Source organism: Sardina pilchardus, chromosome 19 (genome assembly GCF_963854185.1).
Source record: "Sardina pilchardus chromosome 19, fSarPil1.1, whole genome shotgun sequence".
Classification (NCBI taxonomy): domain Eukaryota; kingdom Metazoa; phylum Chordata; class Actinopteri; order Clupeiformes; family Clupeidae; genus Sardina; species Sardina pilchardus.
The window spans coordinates 3,825,362-3,837,717 of NC_085012.1; the positions used below are offsets into that span (position 1 = coordinate 3,825,362).

The 12,356-nt window shown below is 41.4% G+C and overlaps 1 protein-coding gene across 1 annotated transcript; it reads right to left on the bottom strand.

Moving 5' to 3' along the window:
• Positions 1 to 224: 224 nt before the first annotated feature.
• On the bottom strand, positions 225 to 11,958 carry LOC134066510 (phenolphthiocerol/phthiocerol polyketide synthase subunit C-like). The gene is made up of 6 exons (XM_062521870.1): positions 11,913 to 11,958; positions 10,142 to 10,295; positions 9,751 to 9,911; positions 9,379 to 9,582; positions 5,978 to 6,159; positions 225 to 5,762 (listed from the first exon to the last, which is right to left on the bottom strand). The coding sequence occupies exons 1-6, from the start codon at positions 11,956 to 11,958 to the stop codon at positions 225 to 227; spliced, it is 6,285 nt and encodes a 2,094-aa protein (XP_062377854.1).
• Positions 11,959 to 12,356: the final 398 nt, after the last annotated feature.

Sequence of the window (12,356 nt, forward strand, 5' to 3'; positions counted from 1 at the left end):
TTAATACAGAATATGATACAGGATAAATAAGTCATGATATTAATGATTGTGATTGGCTTTTTTCCCTATATTTCAAACTATTATTTTCATAATGTAATGCTCATATCCTACAAGTCCGGGATATATTTGACACTATGTCATACTGTCATGCATTCTCAATCTTTTTGACAAAATGCTTTTGTTTCTCTTAGCCTCAAACACACAATCTGTGCTACATATGTAATCTATAATGAAGTATTATCATTATTGTCTTCATGAACCTCTCTTGTATGTTCCATCAGTAAGGCTGCCAGGGTAGCAACAGTACAGCTAGGATCCAGTAAGTTTACAAGAGGGACATTTACACCTCTTCCCTGGAAGATGAGATTCTGCAGGGTCATGCCTAACATGGAGTCTACACCCAGAGCTGAGAGGAATGTCTCATCATTCAGCTCATCATACTCAACACCTAAGGTCTCACTGAGTATGGTCCTGACAAACTCATGTGGGGAAGAAGGCAGTTCGTCATGTGCAGCCTGTGGATCAGACTTTTCAAAATCTTTCAGTTCACCCTGAACCAGCGTCAGCAAACGTTTAGAGAGAGAGGGATTTTGTGTAAAACCATGGTGATACATGGTTTTGAAATTGAACTTGCAAATAACCTGTTGGGGTTTGTTCAAAAGAAGGCACTGCTCTAAGCTTTGGTTGATTTCTGGACTCTCCATCACCATCATGCCTTTGGCCTCTAGGAATTTTTGCAGATGGTCTTGGTTCAACAGAAGGCCAAGGTTCAGAGCCCCCCAGTTGATGGACTGCGCTGCAAGTCCGAGATTCCTTCTATAATGACAGAAGGTGTCAAGAAAAGAATTAGCAGCTGCATAGTTTGTCTGGGATGCATTGCCAATAAAAGCAGAGATAGATGAGTAGCATACAAAGTACTCTAGCTTGCAGTGCTTTGTGGCATTATGCAGATTCAGTGCTCCATTCACTTTAGGCTTCAGAACCTTCTCATAGAGGGACTGGTCAAGGCTTCCCATGAGAGCATCATGAAGTACAACTGCACTGTGAAATACCCCCTTGATTGGATAGGAGGGGAATATTTCCTCAATGTTCAGGATGGCCTTTGTAACCTGTTCAGTGACAGCAATGTCACACTGCACACTGGCAATCACTGCCCCACACTGCTGTTTCACAGCATCAATCTCCTGTTGCATCTCAGAGCTGGGACTCCTCCTGGAGAAAATGACAATGTACCCTCCACCTCTCTCAGCAATGAACCTCACTGTCTCAAACCCCAGCCCAGTGAGGCCACCAGTCACAATGTACACACAGTTCTTGTTGAAGAGCTTCTGTTCTCTTGGTAGCAGTGAAATGTCAGAGATTGTATTGTTACCACTGCTTTCACTTAGTGCCACCACGGGCATACTTTTGACACTGAAATAAGACTCTGGCTCATCTAAGGGCAAAAGGTCAATGCTTCCAGTCGTGCCCCTCTGAAAAGTGATAGTTGGGAAAGATAACAACTTTTTGTCAAGATGCAAGGCCTTCAGCCATTTGTATATCTGTGGCTGGTTTGCTCTGATAGAGCCTTTAGCCAAGATGCTAGATGTCACAATGGTCTGAATGCAAGCATCATGGTCTACTCCAAGAATGTTTTGGGAGACAGTAGATGAGAGCTTTCTGTCACAAACAACAACAACATTCTTAACCCCAGCAACGGTGCATGCTTTGACAAATAGAGATTTGTCAAATGGAGGCAGTACGACAAGTGCATCAAATTTGTTCAGATCTTGCAGGGCCCCACTCAGCTCAGTCGTAACAAAAGCATTCCATCCAGACTTATTTGCAATCAGAGTGAGGGCTTTCACCAAGCCCGAGTCAGGGACAGAGGAGAGGATGCCCAACTTGCCATCCCATTTCAGTTTTGGCAAAGTTGAGCGGAGTATCATCCAAGCCACTACATAGTATGAAACACATGGGAGGTCTCGCAAAAATGGAAGTTTCTTTGTTTTGTAGCAAACTTCCTCTGGTACTACAACTCTGGAGGATGCAACTACAGGGTAGCAGGCAGCAATGTGGTCTCCCACTTTTAATTTTCTCACACCCTTCCCCACCGCTGTGACTATACCACTGAAGTCAAGAGCCAGGAGCTTGTGGTTCTGATTTGTATGTTTGTTCCAATACATTGTTTGACCAAAGTTATGGTCAGAAACACTGACTGGATAATAGTCTGAGGAATGGGCACAAATTTTACTAACCTGAACCTCAACATTTTTCTCTAGTATCTGTCCAACCTCCTCATCAGAGGGAATTGCAGATAAGCCGATCATTTCAAAAGGGTTTGCTGTCTGCAAAGTGAAGGACTTTGCTTGTGAACAGTGATCCCTCTTCTCTTGGTTGAAGGTGATCATTGGGGTATGAGCAATTTGTGGCTGGACAATCTGACCATCTTTCACCACCAACTCTGGGTATTCGCTGCTGGGGTAGGAAGTCAAGATGTGATTAAGGGCTCTAATGTCCTCAGCTGAGACGGAGCCGATGTCAATCAGCTGAAATGTGAATTCAGATATTTCAGCTGCACATGCTCTTGTCATGCCTGAAAGCACAAACCCTGAACTGATATGGTCCACTGTGATCTCTGCAGATCGATAGGTCACTACTCTGACAGAGTTTGAGTAATTCATCTTCCTTAGTTCTAAAACTATTTGGCGCAATTGTTCACAACAATTTACCATGTTTGTCAAGACATCATCAACTGTCTTAGGGGAGAGGTCTTGATTGCCCCACAGAAACAAAATGTCTGTAAATGTTTTCCTCACATCTGAAATGTTCATCTTGGAAAAAAATGAAGCCATTCCCTGTTTCAACACTTTGTCTGTATATTTCGAGGAAATATATTTTGAGCCTTCACTCAAGTATGGCTTCAATGCCTCTGCAATGGCATTATTATCAGAAAAGACCAATGCCGTTCCTGGAAAGGATTGCTCCACACCCTCTGAAATTATGTTGCAGTCATTGTGAAAGAAGTACTCATCAACAACACGGGAAACACTTCCAACGTACTTGACAATTAAATTTTTCACTTCAACAAGAACTCTTCCTTTTTTGTCTGTAAAGCAGCCACAAACCTCAAAGTGATCAGTTGTCATATCTGTTGCACGCACATATATCATCATTTCATCTTGCAGGGGTTCAAAGACAACTAAGCTTCCAATTGCTGCTGGAAACCCAGGTCTAGTTACATTCCCCTGGGAACTTGTGACGAGTGTCATTTGCAGAAGGTAATCCAGAATAACTGGATGGATGCAAAAGTCATGTACTTGACTAAGCAACTCCTCTGGAACAGTCACAGCAGAATATGCTTCCCTGAATTCCTCCCCACAAAAAATGTCTCCTTTGTTCTTGAAGACACCACCATACTGAAACCCTCCCATGTTTAGTTTCCTGTACAGATCATCAGATTTAACAACAGATGTGCATCTCTTAGACAAGCAGTCTAATGAGATGTTTTGCTCCTCTGCCGTTTGCCCTCTTTTGCATTCTATGCTTCCTGAAGCAAAGACTGTGCTGCTGGAATGAATCTTAAAAAGAGTCTCATGCTCATCTGGTTCAAATGTCACCTTCAGCTCAGGTTGACGCTTGGTCAGCAGAAATGGACTCAAGAAGTTGATGCTTAGCTGCAGCGTGTTGAGAGGTGCCTTTGGTTTGGCATGTGCCATATAAGCTGCCAGGCCCATGTCAACGTATAAAGCTCCAGGAATTATGGGGATTCCGCTGTTTTTGTGTTGTTCTAAATATGACAGCTCCTCTGCTGATAAATCACAAATAAACTCATTGTCTCTTCCACCTGTCTGTTTAAGAACAGGGTGGTTTCTTGCCGTGACTTCTGGTGCATGTGAAATGGTGATGGGTTTTCTAACACAGTCAAAATGATACCTTGGCAGTGATGATGGTATGATCTGTTTGCCTCCATATAAGTTATGCCAGTTGACATTGAGACCCAACTCAAACAGCTTACTACAAGTGGTAAGCAATGTCTCATGATCTTTTTCAGGCTGTGCTGAAGACAGGATAGTAGAGTCATTTCCAAGTGTCTCCATGATGTTTCTGTGTAAAGCTCGCCTGGGACCTATCTCTACAAACACAACATTCTTCTTATCTTTAGCTGCTACTGTCAAAGCTTTTTCAAATTCAACAGGCTCACGGATGTTCTTGGACCAGTATGAGCCAGTGCAGAAATCATGATTGCTAGCTATTTTGCCTGATACAGTTGAGCACAACTCTACATCCATTTTGTTTTTCTCCAAAGTGCCTATGCTGCTCTCTACCTCTGATAGAATTGGGTTCATCATCTGGCTGTGGTATGCAGCAGGGACATCCAAGACATGAAGAAACAGAGTCTTGCTGTTTGCTGAACTGCTTAGAGTTTGGTACAGAGCCAAAATGGATTCTCCATCACCAGAAAGAGTGCAAGATGTGGGACTATTATGGGCTGCCAAACAAATCTTCCCCGAGAAAGAAGGAAGGTGTTGACAGACATCTGTTACACTCATGTTCCCAACAACCAGCATCTTCCCACCAGTGACCTTGCTCTGCAGCACACTGCGGTAATGGATGACCTTGACAGCATCCTCAAGTGACACCAGTCCAGAGCAATGAGCAGCAGCAACTTCTCCCACAGAGTGCCCAAGAACAGCATCTGGTCTAACACCCCAGTGCTTTAGGAGAGCAACAATGGCCACCTGAACAGCAAACAACAGTGGCTGGACAACATCTGGTTTTGAGAAATCAAGTTCCTCATCTATGTCATTTTCAAGTGAGTCTACTATGCACAAGTCATGGTAGCGTTTGAAGATTATCTCAATTTCTTTCATCTTCTCTCTGAAAACAGGCTCTTTCTTGAGGAGCTGACTGCACATCCCTCTGTAGGTAACGCCATTGCCGCAGAAAACAAACACCAATCTGGGATCTGATTTGGAAGGGATTATCTTTTTATCAAGACCAGATTTAAGCTGTCCCCCTAACTCTGTCAATGATGAGGCTCTGAACACCTTCCTGTATTTGTGTTTTGCATGACTTCTCTTACACGCTGACGTGTATGCAAGTGTTTGTATGTCAGCTGTTGTCTCCTTGCTCAGCTGTTCAGCCATATCAGCAATCATGCTGGTAAGAGATTTTTCTGATGCTGCTGAGAGCACAAACATGTGCTGAGATTTCTGAACCTCTCTATCTGAATTGTTCGGTTGACTATACTCTTTGATGATAACATGGGCATTGGTCCCCCCAAAACCAAAGTTGTTTATCCCTGCAGCCCTTCCAGTACTTGTGGCTATCCATTTTTGTGGCTGGGTAGGTACGATTACATTCAGGGCTTTAGCATCAATGCTAGCTCCATCCTCTGTGTAGAACACTGAGGGCACAATTGTTTCATGTTTCATCATTAGGAGAACCTTAATCAGTCCTGCCACCCCTGCTGCTGATTCAGTGTGCCCAATGTTTCCTTTAACTGAACCCATATAAATCTGCCCTGATCCTGCTGGTCTTGCTTTGGCAATGACATTAGAGATGCTTCCTGCTTCAATTGGGTCACCTACTGGTGTTCCAGTCCCATGAGCCTCTACGTACTGGACACTAGTCAGGTCTTTCTCTGTAGAGTAGATTCTGCTGAGAAGCTCCTCCTGTTGAGTCATGGATGGCTTGGTGATTGGAGTGACTGTGCGGCCATCTTGGTTCACGGCTGTTTTGCTGATAATGCCCCATATGTGATCAGAATCCATTAAAGCCTGTGAAATGTATGGACAATATTTCAAATACAGTACTTTAGATAACGATGGTATTGATTGCATTATATTTTATTTTAATTTTACACTGATACCACATTGTCTTAACAGTATGATATTAATGATCATAATTATCTTAAGATTCATGACCATGTGTTATTACTTGATGCAGTGTATACACACATATCTGTTAATAAAGCCTTATTTGTTTGCATTACCCTTTTCAGAGGTTTTAAAAGGACAATGCCACATCCCTCCCCTCTGCCATATCCATCTGCTTTATTGGAGAAAGGTTTGCTCATGCCATCAGGCGAGATCATTTTGGCTTTGCTGAGAGCCACAAAGAGTGTTGGTTCAAAGATGCAGCTGACGCCTCCACACAGAGCCATCTCACAGTCACCTGTATGATGACACAAAATAGTGAACATAATATAAGAGGCCCTTATTACAAAGCTCCTCAGAGTGCTGCAGAAAGTTCCATTCACATGAACGGGCCTTCCCAACGTTCGGAGGTCTGTTAATTAAGCAATAAGCCCTGAGAGGCAGTGGTTTATACTGTATAATCGAACAGCTAAGGGGCGGATTTAGGCACGATGTGAAGCTGTGTAATCTGTTCGATTATACAGTATAAACCACAGACTCTAGTGGCTTACTGCTTTTCTAAAACGGTTACCACGTCGATCTAGAGTCTTTCATTTCATGAAACAGGCACAGCAACGAAAAAGTAACAATGTATTCATAGATAATCATTCTTCCGCCAAGAAATATATTCCCTCCATATGAATGGTTGCCATGCAACAACGAGACGCAGCCACTCTAACTTTTGTGCTAGTTTTATGCTAGCGCATTACTATAGAACGAAATGCGGTCAAAGTGTGAGGTTATCGTGAAATTTACAACGGCATCGAACGCGATTCAGAATCATTCTCATTGAGCTCAGTGCAATTCAAACCAGCTAATTAGCTAACAGCTAATAACTGACATAAAGCATGCTAAACTCTTATTATGGTGAAGGGTATAGTGTTGATGTGGGGTTATTTTTAATTCCAAAGGCCAAGGGGACTTTATCAGGGTGCATAGTGTCCTGGATCCATGAAATAACTGGCCTTTAAAGGGAAACTATGCAGGATTGGCGATTTCATAGCTGGTTTCGCTTTCGCTTTTCGTTTTCGCTCGTTTTATGCTTGCATAGTTCTCTGCAGAGCTTCCCCTACAGCTTTAGCGTGTATATTTTACAAAACTCCTCAATCGGTCAGTCTGCCGTGCCTTTTCATGAGACTTCACATGACAATTCCTGGAGTAGATCATGGGTGCGTGCCCGAGGGCTCCTGAAATTGCAAGCGTGGTTTTACCGCTACAGACCACTGGGGCGGCTGAAAAAAAACGGTAATGACTCATTTAATCATATATAGCAGTAGGCTATGGAACGAACTGATTAACTGAAAAACATTGCATAGTTTACCTTTAAAAATAAAAATAAAAATCATCTATGGGAATTTAACATGGGCGTTCCAATACTTATGTATTTTAAGGAAAACATTTATTTATTTACAATACATTACAAAGACAATTGATGTCCTTAAAGGACATTCACAAAGACAATTGATGTCCTTAAAGGTTGAATATTTCCTCATTAGCCCTTTTTCCATTAAAAAGTTAATTAGCTTAAAAACAATGCGCATCAAAAGTTAGTGTGATGGAAAATGGCTTATATCGCTCTAACCTCGGTTTTGTCGTGATAATTCGCTCGCCAGAGGTGGTTTAAGGAGAGTTAAATCGATATAAATGTGATGGAAAAGGTTTGTAGCGATATAAGTTACTGTGACGCCTGCTCAGAATGTTCACAAAGTCGACGCAAAAAATTGAGTTCTGTCTCGCGCATACATTACAAAGACGTTCACCTCACAATGGTGTACCACTCGCTACCTTTGATTAATTCGCTATAAAGTGTTCCATTCGCACAACTGTTGATGGAAAACCATCTAGCGCAGTAGAAATATGCGCATTAACAGGGCTCTGATGACATCATTTTGATTCGCTAGAATTGTTCTTTTGAATGGAAAACCGTCTCGGCGCTTCTTATATCGCTAAAACATAATTCGCATTAAGAGTTAATGTGCTTGAAAATCTGATGGAAAAAGGACTATTGTTTCATTTAAGGCATTTATATCCATTTCCAAAAGATGATCTTATATTTAACTTTAAGCATGAGTTCCAATACTTTTGGAGGGCACTGTATCACACACAGCTCCCCTCACTCACTGACATACAGATGACTGCAGTGGGCAAAGAACATAATTAAGGACTGTTCAGGGTCGGCAACCTTTGAGACCTCCAGTGCCAACTTCAAAATTACTAGTCAATGAGTGTGCCACTATCAACAATAATGGTTGAAAAACACACACAAACAACGGGAAAATACTTTGAATATACATTGAAAATGTGCTAATAAAATAAAATGTTAATTATTATTATTATTATTATTATTATTATTATAGCCATGCATAACAAGCGAAACGGCCACAACATTTTATAGGCAACAGCAGGCCTATTTAACTGAACAGTGTGGGCTGAGGCTAAAATGGATCATAGGCTATATGTCTCACTTTTTTTTTTGCTGATGCTGGTGGCGCGTGCCAGTGATTATGCCTCGGTGTGCCAGCAGTGGCACCCGTGCCATAGGTTGCCTACCCCTGGTTCAAACCAAGGCTGCCAGGCAAGGCTGCCAACTGGAAGGTGCTGCAGATCATTGCAGGGTCGAATAGTTTGCATCCAAGTGCCATAAAACACTAGCCTGATTACCATCGACTTTCAAAGGCTCTGCGAGACTTTAGTCTGACCAAGAGCCTGTGCTAACACGGTTTCTCCAAACGCTGGTTGACCTCCTTTAAGTGTCTCGATTTGCTACTGGTCGATGTCAGAAAGCGGTTTGCCGAGTTTAAACCAATAGCAACACTCTCTCCTCTGCCTTGAACACGCCTCTACCCAGAACCGTTGGAGCTGCTCAAAGTTGATTGGTTCTCGATCAAAGGGGGCAGTTCCGCAGATTTCGGGAACTCAGAAATCCTTCCCGATTAGCAGTTGACCAGACCAGCGACAGCAAAAGCCGAAGGTGTTGCGTCACTGGGAGGGCGTGCCAGGCTAATAAAACACTTGAACTCATGACCCATACAGTATGTACTGCACTGCCCTTTATGGACTGCACTTTATGGTCTTATTTTAGCTACTTATCTATTCTTATAATTTATCTACTTACTTACGTAGTTATTTATTTATTTATTATTATTGTTGTAATATGTGATTTATGTTTTAGTATGTTGTCTTGTCATATGTGTCACCATCAGGGTAGGTGCAATTTAATTTTGTTGAATGTGCAATGACAATAAAGGTATTCTCAGTTCTAAGTTCTTCTAGGTATACAGTATAATAGACATAAACAGGATGATAAAGTCCCCAAAAATGACCCTGAATGTAGCAGACATTCCCTTCAAATAGTATTAGTGGACCAAAATAAGGAGGTCTAGCTCAAGGACTATTGCCATTGCTAATGTTACAGTAATACTGTATCAGGTAATATGACAGCAGGAAATATCCATTAGTATACACAGTTTGCTTTTACCTTGTCTGATGCCTTGGCAGGCAGAGTGCAGGGCTACTAAGGAGGAGGAGCAGGCACTGTCCAGAGCAAATGAAGGCCCAGTGAGATTGAAAGTGTAGGAGATCCTGTTGGCTGCCACACTCATAGCCGTACCCGTGGCGTAATAGTGGGTTATGGCATTTCTGTTGCTGCTACTACGGATCTCATAGTCCTTGTTCATGAGGCCTAAAAAGAAAAGGTAATGGTAAACTGATGAAATGTAAGACCTTCCGCATCTTATCAATCATGTTTTGCCTCTGAAGGATATTTCAGTGAATATTATTGTTTCGGTCAGCGTTACACCAGACTTAAATTGCTATTTTGTTAGAAGAGGTGAATATAAGGAGATGTTACCTATATAAACCCCTGTTCTGGTGCCACTGGCCTTCTCCATGGGAATCCCAGCATCCTCCAGGGCTCTGTAGGAACACTGCAGCAGCATCTTGTGCTGAGGATCCATCTGGTCAGCCTCAGCATCCGTGATGCCGAAGAACTTGTTGTCAAACTCGTTAAATCTATGTTCAAACAAACACACACACACACACACACACACACACACACACACACACACACACACACACATACACACACACAAACACACACACACACACACACACACACACACACACACACACACACACACACACACACACACACACACACACACACACACACACAGGTTAGTGTGAATAGCAAACACATATTTAATCATTTCTAAAATGTACTTGTCACATTAAGAATATACCCATTTATAAGGGCAGCCCTCTTGGTCCGTATCTTCCCAGGTTTGTTCTCATCTCGATCATACCACTGGGAACAGTCGAATCTCTCATCTGGAATTTCTACAGCACAATTCTTTCCTTCCACTAGAACCTTCCAGAAGTTATCAAGGCCTTCACCTGCAGAGACATGAAAATGATAAGCTGTATTAAAAAATGTCCGTGTAAATGACAAAATAAGGATAGCGTTGGTCTGAAAGTATGGGTTGAGTCATGGCAAAGGAAGGGCAGTGTGTCCCGAAACGTCACATGTGGTGAATAAAAAGAAAAAGAATATTGGAGCTTTAGGTGCTGTGTCCACCAAACGCGTTTTTTGCACCGACGCGACAATTTTCAATGTAAAGTCTATGTAGCTCAGCGCTCACAGCGCTGAGCGCCCTCGGCGGAAAAAAACATTGGCGCCGACCGTTTTTTGTCGCAGCGCTCAGAGCGCTCAAAGTTGAAATCAACTTTTAGAACAGCGCCGGGCTCGTCAATGGCACTTCTCGTTATAAACCGTCTCTGGATTTGGTAACTTAGCAACAATAAACACTTATCGAAGCGCCGAGAGAAGGAGGTTGAGGGCGCTCTGGCTGTAAAAAACGCGTTTGGTGGACACAGCACCTTAGTGTGCGGACTTTTTGGTCATTTTTACTTGTTGCTTTTTGAGTCCAGCACCTACTTTCTTAAATATTCAGATGTGCGCACCCGCTTCTACACTATTGATGTGTCTTGTCTTCTCCCTGTTACTTGTTATATGTGCTGCAGAACAGGAACCTGTTGGAAATCAGCTTCTCACTGAGTCAGGCCCGTTTTAAACTGTACTTTCAATACTTTCCTGCATAATGAATATGAAATGAAATTAAATGAAATTAAATGAGTCATGGCAAAGCCATTTTTTATAAGCACATCAAACACACTTCAAAAATATTAATCTAAACCAGTGGTTCTCAAACTTTTCGCAATGACTACCATATCAGAAAACAGTTGGCTGTCCAAGTACCACCAATATGATTGCCATTAAAATACAATAGTGTAGGCCATTTTGACATATTGTATACTGCACATACTGTTTAGCGTTATTTGTTGATGGCAGGTGCCATGGATGTTTCTCTGTTACAATGAGCTGGGCTCATTGTCGCCTGCTTCAGTCTCTGCTCGACACATACTATATTCACATCACCACACTTCTCTTTCTAATACTTCTCCTTGGAGCCATGATTGCTTGATTTTTAAAATGTATTTATTTATTTTTTGATCCATCATGTTTGCTGCATTTTCCTTTGTTTGCCATCACAGTTTAACTTGTAAACATTTGCTAATGATCCAGAATCAGAATCAGATTCATTGGCCAACAAACAAGACATTTGACTTGATTTATCTTTGCTCTCAAAGTACACTCAACAAGTACTGTAACATAAAAAAGATTTTAAAAAAATAATTAAAAAAAAACCCAGAACAGTAAGAACAGAATGTAGAGCAGTAGAATAAGGCTGTGTATAAGAATAAATACAGTGTGTACATTAGCAGACAAATAGACACTATGGGTGGGATAGGCTAATGCAATTGTCCAGTAATGCAATTGTTCTGTACAATTATCCATACAGTTAAACTATCTGTATTAGGTGATTTGTCCATACAGTTAAACCAGCTTAGTAGGCTTATTATCCATACAGTTAAACTAGCTTAGTGCAATCCAACAATCCAAAAAATGTTTATTAAAAAAAATGTTTATAAAAAATAAATATTTTTTCTCACCTCCTGGAAAATTGCATCCAATCCCAACCACAGCAATGTCATCCATGCTGCCAAAAGGAAAACCAGCTATATCTCCTAATTTCTCCATCGTCTCTCTTCATGTATGTATGTTTTTTATAATCTAGTAAGAGAGTTAAAAATTAACATCTGTTCTGCTACGTATTAGTTCCGGGCATTTTTTTTAATAGTTCACACCCACACATTTTTTATATTATATTATTGTGGCAATAAGGAACAGTATAAAATTCCTTGTGAGCTAAATGATGTCTCAGCATGTCTAGGTCATACACTTAGTAACCTAAAGGCATAATTCCAATATCCTTTAAAAAATTAACCTCAAATTCATTGACACATACCACATGACATACTGTTGAATTAGAATCTGTAATATCTACAATTTAAAAGACATTGTTTTGGTCATTGTTATATCATAAGCCATTAGAT

Coding starts and splice junctions, on each gene's coding strand:
- LOC134066510 (XM_062521870.1), bottom strand. CDS start 11,958: ATGGATGACATTGCTGTGGTTGGGATTGGATGCAATTTTCCAGGAG. Junction 9,583..9,750: donor CAGAACAGGGGTTTATATAG/GTAACATCTCCT, acceptor TTTTCTTTTTAG/GCCTCATGAACAAGGACTAT. Junction 5,763..5,977: donor TTTTAAAACCTCTGAAAAGG/GTAATGCAAACA, acceptor TACATTTCACAG/GCTTTAATGGATTCTGATCA.